Genomic DNA, 21085 nt, shown 5'->3' with positions numbered 1-21085 from the left:
CTCATTTCGTGGTGACAGGCCCCATTTGTTCTGCAATGACCTTTATCTGCTCATGCTCAGACTGCAACCGTCAACTGGCTGATATTATAGAGTTAAATTATAAGAACCGGAACCGGCAAGATTAAGCTGAGCGTAAGAGTTCATTTATAACGCCATCTTCGGCGGCTTGCAGCAAGTGTTGTTGGCCGGACGACCAGAAGTCTACCAACGAGGAACAGACGCACAGAGTTTCCGAGCTAGGTACTCTTTCGACTCGACTACCTTGATTGATTCAACTACATGTATTGAAGAACCAGACCATGCAGGCGTAAATAGTAAAATTTTACTGAACGCCAAAAAGTACAACCAAAAACATTAACATAGACATATGCTGTTATCTTGAATAATTAGGCCGAGACGCAAAAAAAAGAAAACAAGCAAAATCAATGTTTTGTCTACTAAAACACTACAAACTGTGTAAAGCATTTGCAAAGTTTTACATCTCGTTTTGTTGGAATGCAAGTCAAACTTTTAAACTCTGAAGAGAGTAAACATCGATAGATGGAGCATTTCCTATATTAAAGAATAATTTAGGACAGAATTTGTTCATGTTTTAAGTAAATAAAACAATAGAAGTGAACATGTAATTTATAATTCTGTCAAATTTACATTAGAGTTTTGAAGTTGATCGTTATGCTTTTGCTCTTCTGAGAGCATTTACCATTTAACTCTTCGTAATGTCTTAATCTAAACAATGCAGGTTGTAACGTGTGCATGCTCCCTCCCCTCCCCCTTCTCTCTCTGTCCCCCTCTTTACTTATCTCTTCCGTACTCTCTCTCTCTCACACCCCCTCTTTAGTTTTCTCTTCCGTACTCTCCCTCTCCTTCTTTAGTTCTCTCTTCCGTACTCTCTCTCTCTCTCTCTCTCACCCCTCTTTAGTTCTCTCTTCCGTACTATCTCTCTCTCTCTTCCTCTTTAGTTCTCTCTTCATTACTCTCTCTCTCTTTCTCTCTCTCTTTCTTTCCATTTCTCTCTCCATCCCCCCCCCTCTTTTTAAATGCTTTTCCAATACACAAACACAAATCTCTGGCAAATGTTCCTCTCTGTTACATATATTGTACTTTATGTTAACCTCCCCCCCCCCCCTTTAAACCTGCATAATTTGCCACTAACCAATGTTCAAGGCGAGTGTAAAATCTATGTCTCGTCCCTCTGGTGCTGAATACATGCCTGTACCCGTTGATGACATTGGGTTAAATTATACCCTCCCCGCACGAGAGAGATATCAATGCCAGACGAATATACCAATGGTTTATTAAGCATGTTTTAAAGCAAACTCTATGATTATCTTCCAAGTAAACTCATATTAAGCTGATGAACAATCTGGTAGAGAAATAAACATTAGTGATATATTGGATGAAGACAATGACATGTTATTAGAAGCTTACATATTCAAAATGAAATCGAAAGTCATGTCACTTTATTTCTTACATCATTTTTAGAATATCATCTACATAAATTTCCCCCCCATTGTAATGACAGTTGCATATGATTTATAATATACAATATAATTTCTAGGTTCAACTAACATTTGCCAAGTGCTATAATAATAATAATAATACATTATATTTCTATAGCGCTTATTAAAATGTTTCTAAGCGCTTTACAAAGTTGTACTTAGGTAATAATACATTCAATAACTATAATTAATATATACTAATCAACCTACAATTAATTCAAAATACATAAGCGCAAAACATACATTTGCAATTCGAGGATACACAGAAATCAAGAGTTGCTTGATTTGGTATGCCAGCCAAGCCAAGATAGCATTTTGCACGCATATACGTCTTCATACTGTACATGCGATTATTGTTGTTTTACGTTAAATGCTAAGAAAGTAATGAGAAGAATGCTTAAGTAATAAATGTTCATCTATTCCGTTTATGTTATTAACATATCAAGTAATTAAGGAAGTTCCTTTCATAGTTAATAATTGCATTCCCAGTGTGTGACCACATCTATGTACAGCCCAATGAGTTTCTGCTAATAAGCCAACTGGTTATAATTATGTTCTACCGTATTGGCCTATATCTACCATGTCTACATCTAAGTCTCCTATGTAATCTGTGTAATTTTCCGTTTCAGTTGAAATATGTATAAGGTCGGAATATCAATAACGGTACTAAGAAAAATGACATAAGATAACATATATGACATATGAAAAGATGATATGGATAAAATCAGAATTATAATCACAAACATTACAAAGAACATTATTATCTTGAACACCGAATGCATCATAGGAAAACACGTAGCAAATAATATATGTTCTACCGTATTGGCCTACATCTAAGTCTTTTTTTTATAATCTGTGTAATTCAAAACATTATAAACAGTTAAAGATATTTTTGAGATCTTGTCAAGAAACGGTCTTAAAATAAAAAGTGACACTTGTTTTAACTACTATTCTAAAATGGCGGTTGATACAAAAATAACAACGAGTGTTGTATCTTTCTAATTGACATAATTCGATTCTACTGCTTCAAATTAAGATTATTTTTTTTTAAGTATAGTAAATTGTTAAAAAATAATGTTATAGGATTGATCAAACCTAATATCTTTTTGACAGATTAAAGTATAACAATACATTAAAATTGCTCCGGTTATAATAGGTGACTTTTGAACTACTAGAATCGATTGAATTTTCTATATCCAGATATCTTGCCAAAAAAAAATCAAAACTACATAAAAAACATCCCGCTCTGCATGCAATTCGTGTAATATTTACAAAAATTAACAATGCTGAAATTATACATGCTGTGTTTGGATACAATATGGTTCGGTTAATGATTATGAAGGTTATGTTTATGACTCTTTTCAAATATGCAGGCAGTAGATAATGTATTTTTAAAAAGTCAACTGATTTACTTTTTTTTTTGCTTGCGACGTCTTACGTCCGCAGACGCTTCATCGGGCCGACCATGCCGACGTTCCTCGACCACGTCACCGTGTTCATGGGTCAACAATCATTTGGCGCTAAAGACCAGTCACCCTGATGAAGGGTATCGAAGTGGACCTGGACCCTGTTTCATAAAACTTGATATCAATAACAAGTTACAAGCTACTGTTATAAGCTACTGAAATCATGGCATCTGATTGGCTGAGAGCAAACTTGATATCAATAACAAGTTACAAGCTACTGTTATAAGCTACTGAAATCAAGGCATCTGATTGGCTGAGAGCAAACTTGATATCAATAACAAGTTACAAGCTACTGTTATAAGCTACTGAAATCAAGGCATCTGATTGGCTGAGAGCAAACTTGATATTAATAACAAGTTACAAGCTACTGTTATAAGCTACTGAAATCAAGGCATCTGATTGGCTGAGAGCAAACTTGATATTAATAACAAGTTACAAGCTACTGTTATAAGCTACTGAAATCAAGGCATCTGATTGGCTGAGAGCAAACTTGATATTAATAACAAGTTACAAGCTACTGTTATAAGCTACTGAAATCAAGGCATCTGATTGGCTGAGAGCAAACTTGATATCAATAACAAGTTACACGCTACTTTTATAAGCTACTGAAATCAAGGCATTTGATTGGCTGAGAGCAAATTTATCATAAAATTAAGCATTTTTTATAGATAAAAAGTTTTATGAAACGGGCTCCTGAAACGTCACAAGCTAAAATAATAAAAGTATTATGCATTGTTTTCTATATAGAGGAAGCAAGTAACTTGACTTGATGAAGATTCTCTGGGGATTCTTAAAAACTGAGTGCTTTCTGGGAAACATCCATTATTATCTTTACGAGGAACAGAAGCAATATTTTCTCCGGGAATGTATCAATAAGAACGAGTTGAGAAATCAGATCTTCTTCGTTACTTATGATTCCACCTACATGGCTGTAATCCAAGGTGGTGGATTCATCTTTGGGTTTCTCACCAGAAGATACCAGAGGGGCTATCTCAGACATTTCTTCAGGTAGGACTTGCATTTCATGGCGTGGCGATTGTTCAGAAGGTTGAATGCTACTTGCATTGTTCATATCATCACCAGGATGAACTTCTTCAGAGGACACTTCTTCAGAAGTCACTTCAGATTCATCCAAGTCCTCTGTACTGCGCTCCGGTGATTGGTCAAGATGTTTACTCTTACTTCCATCTGTCAATTCTTCCTGGGTTTTGGTAGCCGTGTCTCCGGAATGCCCATCTCGAGAAGTATGGTTACTGCTCGCTGTAGCTTCCTGAAGTACCTGGATGTCAGTGTGTCCTTTGGTCCGGTCCTCTTCTAGAGAGGTCTCATCTCTATAAGAGAGCTGATGATCATTGACGTCTTCGTTGGCATATTCATCATCGATCTGTTCCTCTGCTACACCTGACCGGCAACAAGAAAAAAAAAAAGGTTTTTTTTTTCTTCTCTCAAAGCATATCGAATCGGAATTATCATGATTGTGTCGAATTTATCGCAGTGAATTCGAAATTTATTTTATGTTTATGTTAACCAGGGAGTAGGCGAGAACTTGACGTTACTATATAATCAGCATCGTATTGGGGTTTCGTGTGCACAGCTATAATGAGGAAATTGCTAACTGCAAGAAGTACCTATTAAGCTCCCTCTTTCTTTATTTTCTCTGCATTATGTCACCTTAGTCTCTATATCAGCAGTATACATTTGGGAAATGAACTTGCTTCAGAAAATACTACCAATCTTTTTTTAAGCACATGGGCCGTATTGTACACCAAATATAATAGCATGATGCTGAAGTGTTGAATGGGGTGCTTATTACAACACTACAATTGTTCTTAATGAAAATATACGTTACCTGTGCTGAGATACAGGTCTGCAAGGTTGACCAACTTGGCGGCTTTTAGCGCCTTCGTTAGCACAATCCGTTCATCTTCCCTGGACACACCTTCTCTCCATTGTTTCAGCATGTGACGAGTTCCATCACTGGTAACTCGGTTGAACTTCACATTGGTCATGAGCGCTCTCTGTATATCACCATGTAGGATTCCCAGCTGACCAGCAAGGCTGTCGATCTTGGCTTCATCGTAAAGATCGTCAGCTATCTGCTGTAATATGCCTGCAAACTCATCATCTGGGGGCTCCTCTCTAGAATGGTACACGGTAAACAAAAAAAAGACAAACTTGGGGTGGTCAGAGAACGTTGGTATGACGTATACACTGAAAAAGTAAAGTAAAATCTTTACTTAGGTGAAGATAGGAAGGGAAAAATACGTTCTTCCAGTGATGAGACCATACTCAACATGCTCAAATTATTGATATAAATTCATGAAAGGATTATTTTTTTTAAACTCTAATCACCATAGACTGGAATGCAGCTTAGATTTTCATTGTTTTTTGTTAATGATTTTTAATCTTTGATTGACTTCTGCTTCTACACAATCACAGGTGGTCATGAAATTCCAAACATGATTTTGGATTCATAGAACATAAGTGCTGCCGTACTTTTAGAACTGTTATTGACAGTCTAGCATCACTCATTTTACACACAAAAGTACATTCCATAGTAGTTTTGTCACTGCAAGATCAAAATTGCGTTCATTGTCATTTAAAGAGTAAATATATTTCATCTCACCCTGCTTGTAATGTTTCACTTCTTCCCAGTCCTCCGCTTGAATTATCCTCAAATGATGATGTGCCTGTCATGACGGAATGAAGTAAGTTTGAATGAAGAAAAAAAAAGAGAAATAATTTTACTGATCTTTATCGTTCAATGTATCTCTATGTGTTATTTTAACTTGTAAATAATGCACAAGCATGTAAGCTCTAGCGTCCTTGGATAATATAATCGAATGGTGTTACTTTTGGCATAATGACAACTAAAACAAACAAGACATATATCAATTTAGATTGAGGACCATATTAGACTTGATAAGCTTCACATTATCAATATTTTAACAAGTAACCAAAGATGGAATAGGAGTTATGTAGCATATTGTAGATATCAAAATAGGAGTTGGAAAGGGAAAATGAGATTGGAAAGTTAAGTCTTACCACCCTGAGCTTGTTTCCCAGAGGTCACCCAAGGAATGAAACTCCATTGATGTGTCTCTGCTTTCTTCTTCTGCTCTGCAGATCGTATCTCACTTTCTAGTTGAATTTTGGTTCTCAGCTTCCAGGTCTCACGCTCAAGTTGCTCCAAAAGCTGTTCCTTATAGTCATGCTCCTTCTTTAGCTCTTCAACTTGCTGTCTTAGAGTCGTCTCATTTCGTTCTTTCTCCCTTACGGTTTCTATCAAAGTGTCTACGCGTTGTTGCTGAGAGTCGAGTTTCTTCGTCATATCTGCTGCCAATGAGCGCTTCTCTTTCTCAGATCTTGCTCTGTCTTGCTTTCTTCCTTTCTCTAACTCTTTAACTTGTTGTGTCAGCGTCGTCTCATTTCGCTCTTTGTTCCCTACGGTTTCTGTTAAAGTGTTTACATGCTGTTGCTTAGAATCGAGTTTCTTCCTCATTTCTTCTGCCAATGAGCGCTTTGCTTCCTCAGATCTTCCTCTGACTTTTTCAGCTTTTACTCTGTCTTCCTCTCTTCCTCTCTTTAGCTCCTCAACTTGTTGTGTTAGAGTCGTCTCATTACGCTCTTTCTCCCCTACGATTTCTGTCAAAGTGTCTACATGTTGTAGCTGAGACTCAAGTTTCTTCGTCATATCTGCTGCCAATGAGCGCTTCTCTTTCTCAGATCTTGCTCTGTCTTCCTCTCTTCCTTCGACTTGTGTTAGAGTCGTCTCATTTCGCTCTTTCTCCCCTACGGTTTCTGTCAAAGTGTCTACATGATGTTGCTTAGACTCGAGTTTCTTCGTCATATCACCTTCCAATGAGCGTCTCTCTTTCTCAGACCTTGCTCCGTCTTCCTCTCTTCCTTTCTTTAGCTCCTCAACTTGTTGTGTTAGAGTCGTCTCATTTCGTTCTTTCTCCCGTACGGTTTCCGTCAAAGTGTCTACATGCTGTTGCTTAGACTCAAGTTTCTTCGTCATATCTGCTGCCAATAAGCGCTGCTCTTTTTTAGATCTTGCTCTGTCTTCCTCTCTTCCTTTCTTTAACTCCTCAACTTGCTGTCTTAGAGTCGTCTCATTTCGTTCTTTCTCCCGTACGGTTTCCGTCAAAGTGTCTACATGCTGTTGTTTACACTCGAGTTTCTTCGTCATTTCTGCTGCCAATGAGCGCTTCTCTTTCTCAGATCTTTCTCTGTCTTCCTCTCTCCCTTTCTTTAATTCCTGATTTTGCTCTTGGACCTCTGTGAACATCTTCTGATTTGCTTCTTTCGCCTCTTTCACCTCTTTCTTGGTTTTCTCATAGGACAACGTACATCTTGGATTCTTGCACATCTTCTCCAGATCATTAGCTGCTAACGTTCTGTCGCCTTCATAAAGGCATCCACGTAGAAGGTCAAGCAACTGCAACTTATCCTTATATGATTGAGTGCCACCACTGTCAGTTACTTCGTACATATCAGTGATCCCGAGCTGCTTCAATTCATTTCTACCTTTAGGGAAGTCTCCGTAACGAAATATAGCACAATGAGGGACGCGGCCTATTCAATCAAAACATATTCAATGAGTTTACTCGAAATTTCGTCTAAAGTCACGATATGTTTATGACATCTACATACCACACATACGTCCATAATGTCTTTTTTTTTACCGGGGGGGGGGGGGGGTGGTTGACACAAAGTAATGAGAAAATCTGAAATGCTTCTTCATCTATGTGTATTTTTATCAGTAATCTCAGTAGCATAGCATTTCCTGCCATATTTAAGTTGTAAAAAGAATGAATGGGCAAAAATCGATTGAGAAAAGTAGGGAGCGGAGAGAGAGAGAGAGAGAGAATGATGATAAAGGACGGAGACTGAAGATGAGCCGGTATAAAGAGTAAATGAAGTGAGAAATGAGAGAGTAATACATTCACAACTATGATAATGCAAATGAAATTTAATGTTCATGGGAGGAAATTTAGTCGGGAAAATAATGATAGAATAGACTGATTTTATTGTTTATGATATTGTTTAACCACAACAACTTCAACGGAAACAAGATGAAACATGATTTTGGAATTCTTAAGATCAGTAGTTAGAGTAAATTGATTAATACAAAAATGAATGAAATCAATACCACGTTGGGTTCGATTGATATAATACCGGTATTTGGTGCAAGCATTGCCATAATTATATTCAACTTTAATCACTCCAATGCCTCGATCGGCTCAAAATTAGAAAGCTACAAGGAGATGGCTATTAAGCACCAAATTACATGTTAAAGTATAAAAGCAGGTAAGTGGAGGATATATTTCTAAGTTATGCTTAATTTATGTTTCATCCAAATATAATTTCATAATTGATTCATATTTTTGATGTTCAAATTGTTGACTGTTTTGTCGGATCATGGTCTTATGTCTCACACGTAGAATGGACAAAATCGAGTGAGCAAAGTAGGGAGGGGGGTGATAGAGGAAGGAGACTGAAGATGAGCCGGTATAAAGATTAAATGAAGTGACTAATGAGATAGTAATACATTTAAAACTATGATAATGCAAATGGAATGTAATATTTATGGTAGAAAATGTAGTCGGGACAATCATCATAGAATAAACTGATGATATTGTTATGATATTGTTTAACTACTACAACTTCGACTGAAACAAAAGGTTGAAATATGATTGGGAAATCTAAAGATCGGGTAGTTAGTGAAAATTACTTAATAAATAAAAGAATGAAATCAAGACCATGTGGGGTTCGACTAATATAGGGCCTAATGCCGGTATTTAGTGTAAGCATTGCCATAATTGTATCTAACTTTAATCACCCCCATGCCTCGGCTCAAAATTAGAAAGCTGTATCCAGTACAAGGAAAATGGACATTAAGCCCCAAATGTTATAAGTATACAAGCAGATAAATGGAGGGAACATTTCTTATATTATGCATAATAAATGTTTCATCCAAATATAATGTCATAATCGTTTCATATTTGTTATGTTTAAATTGTTCACTGTTGATTGTCAGATCATGGCCTTATGTCTCACACGTAGATTCATGATCAGATGATTAGAGAAACCATTTCAACACGGGAGCAGGGTAGATGTTTTGGGGGGAATGGTACATAATACACACCATCCATGTTTCACTTGATTCAACACGACGGCCTCAAAACCCAAAATCTGGTAAAATCACCGTGATTATACGGTTGGTTACCAACTGAGGACATGATATGATATGTGCATGCATATTAAATCTAATAGAAAAAAAGAATCTTGTTCAAGCATTTCAATGGATGGTATGATAATCAAATTAATAGGGAAATAGTGTTATTACATCGGCCACAGGCCTACACAAGCAGAGCCAAGTATTAACATGCAATTTACGAAGAAAGGAAAAAGTATATAATTTACAAAATGAACGAAAAAGGGGCTTGTAAGAGTCCACGATATCAACGTGATCAGAATTAAGAGTGTGTAATTAATATCGATAATATAGAAAACTTAGATAAATACTTGATTTCAAGGTCAAATCATGTACTGTAGCATAATTATTTAACTCTACTCTCGATCTATTTTTCGTTATTTCTTGACTTTGACATAATCCCTTTGATCCCTCTTATTTTTCTTCTTCTTTCCCATCTGTACATATACCATATATTCCTATTTAATCTCTGCACTCAGATTAACTCATTGATGTCTCGATTTGGTGTCTTGGGTTTGTCCATATTAGGTCGCCCTCCCATGGGTGGGTTGTTTGTGCTCATATGGCATATATTTTAACACACACGGTGGCCCGATTTCACAATGGAGGTTTGTCGACAAATCTAGGTTTTCGTGCGTCATATGACGCATTTCGACGCGTTTTTGGAAACCAAGGGGGTGTTTCACAAAGATCCTAAGTTGAACTTATCTCTAAGTTGGACATTATGGAAAGCCGTTAGCATCTATGAAAATATTTTGTAAAGGTTATTTTAAAAGGCATGAAATGTTAATTAAAATCGTTCATATTTTCTATTATCAAGGAGATTTCATGTTCTTGATGTGGAATTTATAAAAAGTCTAAATGACTTGAATTTTTGCTTTTGAATATAATTCATTTTGAGGCTACAAATGGCTTTCCATAATATTTAAGTCCAACTTAGAGTTAACTTAGGTTACCCCCTTGGCTTGTAAAAAACGCGTCCAAACGCGTTATATGACGTATATAAACCTAGGTTTGTCGACAAACCTCCTTTGTGAATTCGGGCCGGTGAGTTTGTTAGCTCTCCCGGTGTGATGGGGATGTGCGCATATTCAGGTATACTTGTTGTGGTCATCCATGCTGTGGTCGATGCATCGTTGGGTAGTTGTTTTCTGAGAGTATTTTGTGAATAGTATATATTCCATATTTGTTGTTGTATTCATGAATCAGTTATCTTTGTCACACCATAATATGAGGGGGCCTTAACTTAAGAAGCTGTGCTTCAACCAAGGTCTCCTCGTCTTTCTTTATTCTACATTGTACTGTAATATGATTATACTTTGTCATATGTGTTTTCTGGAAGACAAATAAACTTGATACCTGATATTAGATACTTGATTTATTGTATATATGTCCCAACTTTCTTAAATTTAACTTCATTGTGTATATGTGGATAGGCCATGTTTTTTTTTATGTATATCCTTAATTTCTTTCTTTCTCTCTGTTTATGTACAGGGCTTTATGGTTGAACACGATTGTGAATGAGCTACCCTGTTTTTTAAATATGTGAATAATGATGAACAAAAAGAAATTGCTTGTAGAAATTTCATTCTGATATAAATTGAGTAATAGTTGTTTTCTTTCATGTTCCATTCATTACTGATGAAACATTATTGTGTAGCAGGTGTCATTATTGTTAGATACTTACACATTTAATAACAGTGCATATAACACAAAACACCATATACGTAAACAAAGTTAAACAACCTACATAATGATTCATGCGTTATAGAATTCTGGCTAGTAACATTATTTATTTAATTAATCATTCTTTTAACTAATACGGTGGTGTATATCAACGACTTGTGGTGTATACTGTGTGTATCAACAGTGAAATTTTTATTAATTAAAAATTGTTTAAAGATAAAATTTCATATGTCTTCACTTTATGATCCTACCTACCATTAAGAATTAGTGGCAAACTCACCTGTAATACCCTTTACTATGTCGATCCAATGTTGGTAAGAATCAATATCAAGCGGGCTGAAAATAAAAATAAGAAAATACACCGATTCAGAATCGTTATTATTCACGTGGTAATGATTGAAAGGTTAATGATATTAACATGATTCTGCAACCCACCCCTACCGTAGACCACCTCAAAGAAGATAACGTGTATGTATTTGTTTTACCCTGCACTTGTAATAATTGTTCATTGTGTTCTAACACGTTAACCCTATACGCAAACCTTAAGCATATCACAATGAAATTGTTCTCGCTCCGTGGGTACGCTCCATCGAATGTTTGAAGATGCAATGTTTCTCAGCACCGTAAATATTCTGTGTAGAATAGGCATTGGATGAGTGGGCAGGTGCTTCCATTTATCAATGGATGGGGAAATACTTCTTGCGCCTATAAAATTACAATAAATAATGTTTAGTAAAGCTTTCAGTTATAACAGGTCTGAAATGCAGTTTCACCCTTCTTTCCGTATTGTACTAAAATGGATGCTACGATCCTTTTACACACGCACAACAACAACAACAACAACAACAGAAATGATAGGCGTATGTTGCATATACCCTGTCTTTCAGAGGCGTTAAATGCGAGGACCATTATGTTGCCCTTCAGTCACATGATTAAGGGGACGGCTAAATCGTTTCTGCCCCTCTTGCAGTATAACGAATATATTTTATTACTGTAAAAATACAACGCTTCAACATGCACTTATCTGACTTTTTGTTTGTTTGTTTATTTGTTTCAAGTACTAATAATCGTTTCGACCCCCTCCGTGAGCACCTTCTCAAGATAGAAAGAAATGTTGTTAAATGACGTGAAATGACGTTGATGTATATAACACTAATGCCTTTTTTTGCTCTAAAATGTAAAATATTAACATTCTAAATATTCGGTCACTACACTCCCTCGCAAACCAAGTGATGCAGTACTGCGTGTACATTATAAACCCTTTCTCAACAGGCCCCAAAGTCAAAATTCGGGGCAAGTGCTAATCTTTACAAAAGGAGGTAGGAACTTGTTTTTCTCGTACCCTTTTTTTTCTTGTGTGAAATCTACTCTTATATAATATACGCTTGTACACCATTATATATAAACTGTTGTTTTATGTAAAATGTGAAATAAATACAATTTCACAAACTTCAAGACAGGACAATTACACTTACTATTTGCCCCCCCCCCCCTCGAAAAAAAAGTTGAAAATACACACTTTGATGATTCAAAATCCGATTTCCGTTTCTAACTTGGGCGCGACGTTCTCGAGCATACTTATAGATAGAAATATTTCCAAATACTACACACCTTATGCCAAGGCCTTGGAAGTGTGCAGATAGGGGCTTACCATGGGTGTCGATCCGTAACTGATACCTATTCATCAGGGGGGGATGATCTATTCATTCATCCCCCCTGATGAATAGGTATTACGTAAGTATCGACACCCATGGGGCTTACCGTATGAAGGGGGAAAGGTTTACGCGTATTATTATACATGTAATTCATCTTTAAAAATTGCAGTATATCGATAAGTTTTAAGCGCTCTATTCTAAATCTATTTCTGGCTCCTTGCACCTATGTAAATCTTGTATTAATACATGGAGTATTTCTTATCCGTGTTTAACTGTAATGAAGGGGTAGGGCACAATCAATTTCGCCACCCTCTCACAACACACAAAGTGCTATATTAAGCTGAAAGCTCTATCTGCTGAGGATGGCATATGCTCAATCTCATTATCATAATTTTGAAGTAGGTTGTGATTTGTCCGTGTGTGTAGATGTAGTCTTGATTGAATTAATTACAATGCCGTAGAAGCGTGTGAGGGAGTTTTATTCTCGATCGGTCGTTACGCTTACGCGCCTAGTAATAAACGTTCTTTAAAATGATAAGATCCTAAGTACTATAATGAAAGTGTTTTATTAGGAATGCTCTGTCTTATGTATTAAATGGAGATTCTGAATATTCTCTGCTTTGCTAGTGCGTTTAAAAATTGCTCAAGCAAAGTGTGATTCATAACCAGATTTTATTTCCGTTTCAAAACAAACAAAATATAAACAGACATAATATAATACAGTCAAATATAATATAAACAAAGTAAATTCAGTATTATGTAGAACAAAATTTAGTTGATAAGAAATATTGGGAAAAAACAGTACTGAACAATAGAAAAAAAATGACCTTGATGAAGTAATTCAAAACGGAGGGGCTTGCTAAAAAAGCAGAGCTTGTATGAGGCAAGCCCCTGACTTAGTTACATGGATACGCTTAAATAATTATGGTCGAAAGCTAATACCAGTAAAACACACTAAAAGGGAATACAAAAAAAAAGAAAAAGTAAAAGTAAAAATAAAAGTAAGATAAATATAGTAACAGAGAGAGAGAGAGAGAGAAAGGGGAGAGAGCAAGAGAGAAATAGAGAGCGAGAGAAAGGCAGGAAGAAGGAGATGGGGACAGGAGGCAGGTACACCACCAGGTCGTTAGGCTTGTTTAGATTATTCTTAAAAAAGAAACAAAAAAGGAGGAAAGGAGGAATAACAAAAGGAAAGATTTGTTTTATCTTTCCGTAGGTTTAGATTTTTGAGCTTGGCTTGTTGGTGGGGAGTATTGGCTGATTAATGTTTTCCTAAGTTTACGTTTAAAATTGCTAAGACTAGGGGCTTCTTTTATATCGTTGGGAAGAGAATTCCAATAGGCACATCCAGCGAAGACAAATGAATTCTGTGCAAATAATGTTCGTGTTAAGGGTAAGTGATAACAGTTCCGTTGTCTAGTCGGGTAATTGTGTACAGAGGCATTTTTGCAGAACATATCGGAAAAAATTGCGGGGAGGTCGTCTTTACTTAGTTTGAACATAAATTGGCCGAGTTGGAACACATAGATATCTTTCACTTTGAGAATATTATTTTCGAAAAATAAAATATCTGTATGAGATCTGAATTGTGTTTGAAATATTATCCTGAGTGCTTGATTAAACCTGATTTGTAAAAACGCGTCAAAATGCGTCATAATGATGCACGAAAACCTTGGTTTGTCGACAAACCTCCTTTGTGAATTCGGGCCATTGAGTCCCATTAGGCCTGTGGATGCTATTCTTGGCAGTGCTCCTTTTCTACATTCCCCTTACCCTACCCTTCTACCTCAGCATGCCTAATGAGTGATGAACACATCAATGGATAAAGATATACAAATAGGACGACTTGTTTCGGCGGGTTTTGGGGTATATGCAGGTAGTAAGCTTAGGTTCTTTTCGGAGTATATAAACATGTCAAAAAATCGAATCGGAGGTGGGGCCCCTTACAATGTTATCCCCTCCTTCTCAACATCCCACCTCAAAAAACAATGCTAAAACGTTTCGAAGTGCCTGAACATATTATATACAAAGTGCGTAGGAACTGTAATCGTTCGTAACGGGCATTTAAGAACTTCCTTCTCCTTACCCCCATCTCTCTCCCTCTCCCTCTCTCCCGCTATGCCTCTCTTCCTCTCTCTCTCTCTCTCTCTCTCTCTCTCTCTTAATGTCCTCGTTATTATTTCATGTTCGATATATCAATATTCATATTTCAGTTTTTTTGCGCATCCTCTTTTCAGTATCTCATCCCATTCGTTCTTCAACCAGGGAGGTGAAAGAAAGGAGGCGAAACTCTTGTAATTTATTCAAACCCATTCGTGAGTTCTAAATCGTAACAATGGGATGTGTAGCATTCCACTTGGCTTTGAAGTTCCATGCTCCGAACCGCGCTTCCACCGCGGGAACTTTCGAGAGCAAGGCTCCAGTTTTACATTTATTACAAAATATTAAATTACCGGCAAAATTTCAGTGTATATCAAAAACTTTATATGGGGATTGTATTGGAAATAGTGCATCAAACGCATTTTCAAATTTAGTACTCCATCCTTAGTAGGAGACCAGCCTGTAGGTCCCGTGACCAATCTCTGGGAACAAAGGTTTGAAAGTGTTTTTGTGTTCCCTGATGAATACCGAACAATTTGGACTTGGGCTGCCCCCTTGAAAATATCAGGCATTTTCGTGAGGGGTCAACAAAGGTCACACAGGGATAGAAATTTAAATAGTTTTAATCGTGTCAATATGCATATCAAATTACTCGTCTGGTCATGAGGATTCCAAAAATGTATAGTTTGCTATACCTCCGATTTTAAATGAGGGCGCTATGGTCAAAAATGTTGAAAGGTCAACACACTTTTGACTTGTGGTCAAATTCGCCAACACAGTGAACCTTATAAAATTGCATATCAAATTACTCGTCTGGTCATAAGGATTCCAAAAATATATAGGAGACTAAAAAAAAAGAAGAAGTGTCCTCTTACCCCCCCCCCCCCCCCCCCGCTTATTCAGCGGCTGGCGGAGTCGTTGCGATTTTTGGGGGGATCCAAAAAAAGAAAGAAAAGTGTCCTCTTCCCCCCCCCCCCCCGCTTATTCAGCGGCTGGCTGAATTGTCGCGAATTTTTCGGCCCAATTTAAAAATGTTAACCCCCCCCCCCCTTGAAAAAATCATGCGTACGCCCCTGATGGGAATAATATCATATTAGCATGTTCATTATGAGTCGTCTGAGTTACGTAGTGGTATGAAGAACAAGAACAAGAAAATAAATCATAAGAGATGTTCAATTTATCGGAGATCATTAGGAATAATAAAAATCATTATTTAAACAAATTTGTTGCTTACACCCATTTAATAAGATTGTTTGATCGATCTGTAATTGGAAAAAAAAGTACAAAAAAATATCTTGGAACCAGCGGGACTTGAACCTGCATCTAACTGCTTGCCGGGCAGCGACTCTACCACCAGGCCATCACTGGTCCATTGTACGGTCATGACGAACTAGAAACAAATACCCAAGCTCTCCTAATTCATTCTGATTTATTAATATTCATTAGTCCGCCATATGACAATAACTTTTATAAATGTAATGCTTCCTGGTAGAAACTTAAATTATTTAAACATATTTGTGACTTACACCCAGTAGATAAGATCGATTGATCGATCTGTAATTGAAAAAAAAAACAAGTCAGAAAAAAATCTTGGAACCAGCGGGACTTGAACCTGCATCTAACGGCTTGCCGGGCAGCGACTCTACCACCAGGCCATCACTTGTCTATGGCACAGTCACGACGAACTAGAAACAAATACCAAAGCTCTCCTGATTTATTCTGACTCATTAATATTCATAAGTCCGCCATAGGACAATAACCTTTATAAATGTAATGCTTCCAGGTAAAAATTTCAATTATTTAAGCATATTTGTGGCTCACACCCAGTAGAATGTAATTGAAAAACAAGTCAGAAAAAACCAGCGGGACTTGAACCTGCATCTACTGCTAGCCTGGCAGCGACTCCACCACCAACCCTCGCGATAAATATAGGCGAAAAAATAGGTAAGATGCTAGAATGTTGAAATTCCTTTTAAATTGTTAACCTTATTTGTGTACGCTCCAGCGCAAAATTTGACAAGAGCCTAATTAAACACTTTTCAATTAGAGCAAAGCGATTATAATTAATGTAGACCCCTTCGTATGGACTATGCTATGTTGGGGTGAAGAACTACACGATCCCGAATCAGCATAATTATACAATAGATTAAAATGACCATGATTTTGAAAATGATCGTGTTTTGAAAACTTCAACAAGTCCTTTTCCAGCTTGTGCACCGTTTGTTTTGTATTTTGGGGTATATTCTCATTCTACAGTTCTTCTTCTTCTCTTTCTTACATTTGTAATTCTCTGCCTTCTCCGTATATAGACCTATACGGCATTATCGATACATGATTCAAACAAAAGTGAGTTCATTTCCTTTCGTTTTTTTTTTCTTTCCTTTTGAAAATGTTGTGAAACTTTAAATAACTTCTTCGTCCGAAAACAAATTGCCTTCGAGATTATTCCCGAAAATGACTTGCTTTTCTGGGCCGGTTATCGGGATCGCGCCATCACTCGGCTTAATGCGTATAGTCGGCGAATAAAACATTCAATATAAAGGGTCCAGAACTAGACTAAGCGTGAATTAGCGTGGGGTCCAGGAGGCGGAGCCCCTGGAAGCTCAGGGATTTTAGGCATTTAATCACAGTCAGATGAGCATATTTTGATATATTTTTGTGACGCTGACAGGTCACTATATTCTGCGATACAGGTGTTTAATTTTCTGTACCAATTAGGCTTCTACGATCGATTTTACGGAACTGATTTTATGAATCCAAAAACACCCGAATTTGGAAGCTTTGCCGACATGCTTGACGATGCCCTCCGCGTATGTACTTCTCGCATTTGCTATTTTTCACGCTTTTTTGCTGAATTAGGTTTGGTAAATCGCGCCTTTATTTGCAAGGTGCTATGAAAAAAAAACAATTCAGAGAAGCAACCCACCCGGTAAAAATAACTAGCAATAAACTTGTTCTTGAAAATATTATTTGATATCGTTTTGTGTATGTATTAATTATTAATATCACAATCCCTGTGTCAGTCCTAATTGATTAATTGATTAATTTGTAATAACTTTTTTATTATTATTAATATGCGCGTTAGTGGAATTTTGATTAAAGTGCTAAAACATGTGTCTTCTATTTTTGTAAATGATAGTGTTCTTCAGATTTGCGATGAAGAAATATATGATTTGGTTTCAGTCAAAATATATACGGCCCATGTGAATATGGCGAGCGAAAAAAATAATACTCACTCAAAAAACAGCACCATACATCCAACTTTCCCAGCAAGGTCTTGTACAACACTTTCGAATGAACCTGGTATAATTAAAGATAACAAGAGAGAACGTGTTTATACGTTGTGCATGATGAACATTGTTAATACTATGAACATGAAATTTAGCCTACATGAAGAAGTAGAGAGAGAACAAGGTAGAACAACTTGTGCAATTGCCAGAATAACACAAATGAATGAATTCTTTGTGCAATAACATTTAAGCAAACCACACAAAATCATATTATGTGATAACAAAAACAGTGAACAAAATGCGTTTCATGAAGAGAATCTTACATGGGTTTGGAAGACGTGGAATCATACTAAGAAGAGGGAGACACAATTATGATAAATCTACGAACCTATGTACGTCAAGAACATGTATAATATTATATGAGAATTTTGTAATAATTGCAGTGGTCAGTAATAGTACCATTCCAAAGCCAGTAATAGAAACACCCATAACGACATCAACTCAATGAGGATGTTTGAAAAGCCCAAGACATCACTCTCTTTAATGAAATTTGTGCATGTATATGTTAACACTGTTTAAGCTTCATGATATTGAAAATGTATTTGAGAAATGCTTGTTTAAGGGCCCCGTATTTGTATCCCCATATGCTTTTGAGAGAGAAAAGGCTCAGTTATATAATTATTCGCAGTTCCTTGTTAATAATCCCAATATGTTGATATGACGATTGACAATGTTGGAAAACCTGTTTCCGCAATTGACATCCACACGCGTAAGCCCATGCATAGTACCCACCTGGTAGTCTCCAAACTAATTACATCATTACATCGGGCAGGTCAGGCTTATAGCCACAGTGAAACATACACATCATATAACTAAGTTCATATAGCTGACATGTTAAATTGATCAACGGCTTACTCATATTTGTTTTTTAAAATTATATTCTTTAAAAAATGATATATTGCGCTCTATATGTTTGATGTGTGTCATGTAATAAAAATTATAAGAGTTTTATTTTGTTACTGTTAAACTAATGACTTTACAAGAGAACGCAAGTGTTCACATAATTCTCCCTTTCAGATGATAAATGTTGGATGATGGCAACAGTTTCTGTGTTACCCAGGCGTATGTCCTGGTTTATACCTTCAATATACAAACGATTAAATTGCTCAAGACAACTGCAATTTAGCAAACATAATTGAACATTCAAAGCGAATGAGTATGTGTGTGCGTGAAAAACCAAAAAAAAACGGCATAAAACACCCTCCATCCGGCAGGCGGAGGGCGCTGAGTTGTCCAAAAAAAAAAAAAAAAAAAAAAAAAAAATGAGTATACTAATTACATTCATTGTAACATAACGTATGGTTGTGATAAGTTAGTGTAATCTGCCAAAGTGAATGTTATTTTAAGCACAAGTTGCGTCTGATTTACCCTAATTTAGGCAATTGAGCATAAACGCATGTTCAGAAAGCGAATGATGGAAGAACCAAATAGGAAATGAAATAAATATTTTTTTTGAATCCGGCATATGTAGAGTGTCTTGAATGTCTACGCAATGCTGGTTTAATGACATTGCGCTGGTTTAGTACTATCCAAGACAGAATTTGGTCATAAGATTCATAATTTTACCAAAAACATACCTCCGACTTTATGATTAAAGTATAGAGAAGAAAGAAAACGTACTATAGTTACAGTTTTTCATCTCCGAGGTGCAGTTTCATTTAAAGATTTTTCAACAAAACAAACACACACAACATCAACATTTCATTTTCTTCAATATACAAACCATAACAATTTTTCATGATGACAGATATAGAATCGGTTAGATATTCCTCCTGATCGTCAGTAGATGTTTGTCGTGTATCAGCATGCTTGCTCAGCTTTACGTCTCCATGAAGAGCGCGTCTCAGAACAGGGACTATGTCGGCCCCACGCGTGTACGGATACATTATACCAACGACAAGCTTATCAGGAAACACCACTCGTTCATCATCACAAGATACAGCCTTGCCTGGTTTGTACGACAAGATTTCATGTCGTAATGTAGCCACTCTTGTCTTACAATCCGCTTTTGAAGAAGCCATTTTGAATGACTACCTGCCTATAAGTATGAATAAGTACAACCTAATGCAGTGAATTCAATCAGTATATTCTCGTACGGCAAATGTTTATTGTTCAAAATATGGCTTTCACGGACTTTGTACTCTCAGTGTTTCCGAAATCATTGCTAATTTAAAATTTTGTATGAGTTAACGATTCGCTCTGGTGGTCTTTTAAACTGATGCACTCCTTTCGTTTTGTTCATATGACAGTTACGTGTATGTGCATCGATTTGACTCGTGATCACTGTGCTGCCCTTTCCCAAGCCCCACCCCCCATCCATTGTTGAATGTGTTAAAGCATCAGTGTGACGACCACACACACATAGTACTTTCAAGGTGATAGGCTAAAATATATAATTGATTTCATGAATGAATATTAATTTAATTAAAATGGTTTACTAATAACATTTCATCGGGGCTAAAGGCCGAATTGCGTTTACAAAATATACAAAACAAAAATATATTCAATCATAACAAATAGGTACAGACACAATAATACAAAAAATAAATGCGACTGCGTCTCCTTTATGACTCTGCCCTAAATTCAGTTTAGGAAATGGATGGATATTCGTGACATATCACAATAAAAACAAAAAGGCTATTGCATATTTATTCTACTTTCCATTGGGTCTCATTCCTTGTTTGTCTAATGCCCATTTCGTCTACAACCCATAACGTCTAATAATCATTTAATCATATGTAATAATAATCGTCAAATAATTATTAGACCTTATGTATAGTAGACGAAATTGGCATTATACATACTGGGAATTAGACAAGCTGGTTAGTAGAATAAATGAACAATAGACCAAATGGGTAGTAGACTCATTGATGATAAGACAAAATGGCTTTTAGGATGTTGAATGGTCATTAGACCAAATGATAAGTAGACGAAACGATTATTAGACCGTAAAGATAGTAGACGGGCTGGGTGTACACCATTTGGGAATAGACTAATTGGGTAGTAGACCAATTGGGTAGTAGACCAATCGGCAACTCACCGTATGATTTATGCTCCGTAACACAACTTATATTATAGAAGGGAACTTATTAATACAAACATGTACAAGCTTTTCTTTAGTTCTCATACTTCAATTCAGAATAAAGCTGAAATTGCCTTTGTGTTTATA

At 36.5% G+C, this 21085-nt stretch overlaps 1 protein-coding gene across 1 annotated transcript; it reads right to left on the bottom strand.

Moving 5' to 3' along the window:
* Positions 1-3612: 3612 nt before the first annotated feature.
* On the bottom strand, positions 3613-19937 carry LOC115929104 (myosin-11-like). The gene is made up of 5 exons (XM_030997294.1): positions 19808-19937; positions 6011-7543; positions 5592-5655; positions 4815-5104; positions 3613-4366 (listed from the first exon to the last, which is right to left on the bottom strand). Exons 1-5 carry the CDS (start codon positions 19935-19937, stop codon positions 3756-3758), a joined length of 2628 nt encoding a protein of 875 aa, XP_030853154.1. The 3' UTR covers positions 3613-3755.
* Positions 19938-21085: the final 1148 nt, after the last annotated feature.

This window comes from Strongylocentrotus purpuratus, unplaced genomic scaffold (genome assembly GCF_000002235.5).
Source record: "Strongylocentrotus purpuratus isolate Spur 01 unplaced genomic scaffold, Spur_5.0 spur5_scaffold_4, whole genome shotgun sequence".
In the NCBI taxonomy this organism is placed as follows: domain Eukaryota; kingdom Metazoa; phylum Echinodermata; class Echinoidea; order Camarodonta; family Strongylocentrotidae; genus Strongylocentrotus; species Strongylocentrotus purpuratus.
Note: the sequence above shows the minus strand (reverse complement) of the source record. Positions and strands in the feature narration are given on the sequence as shown.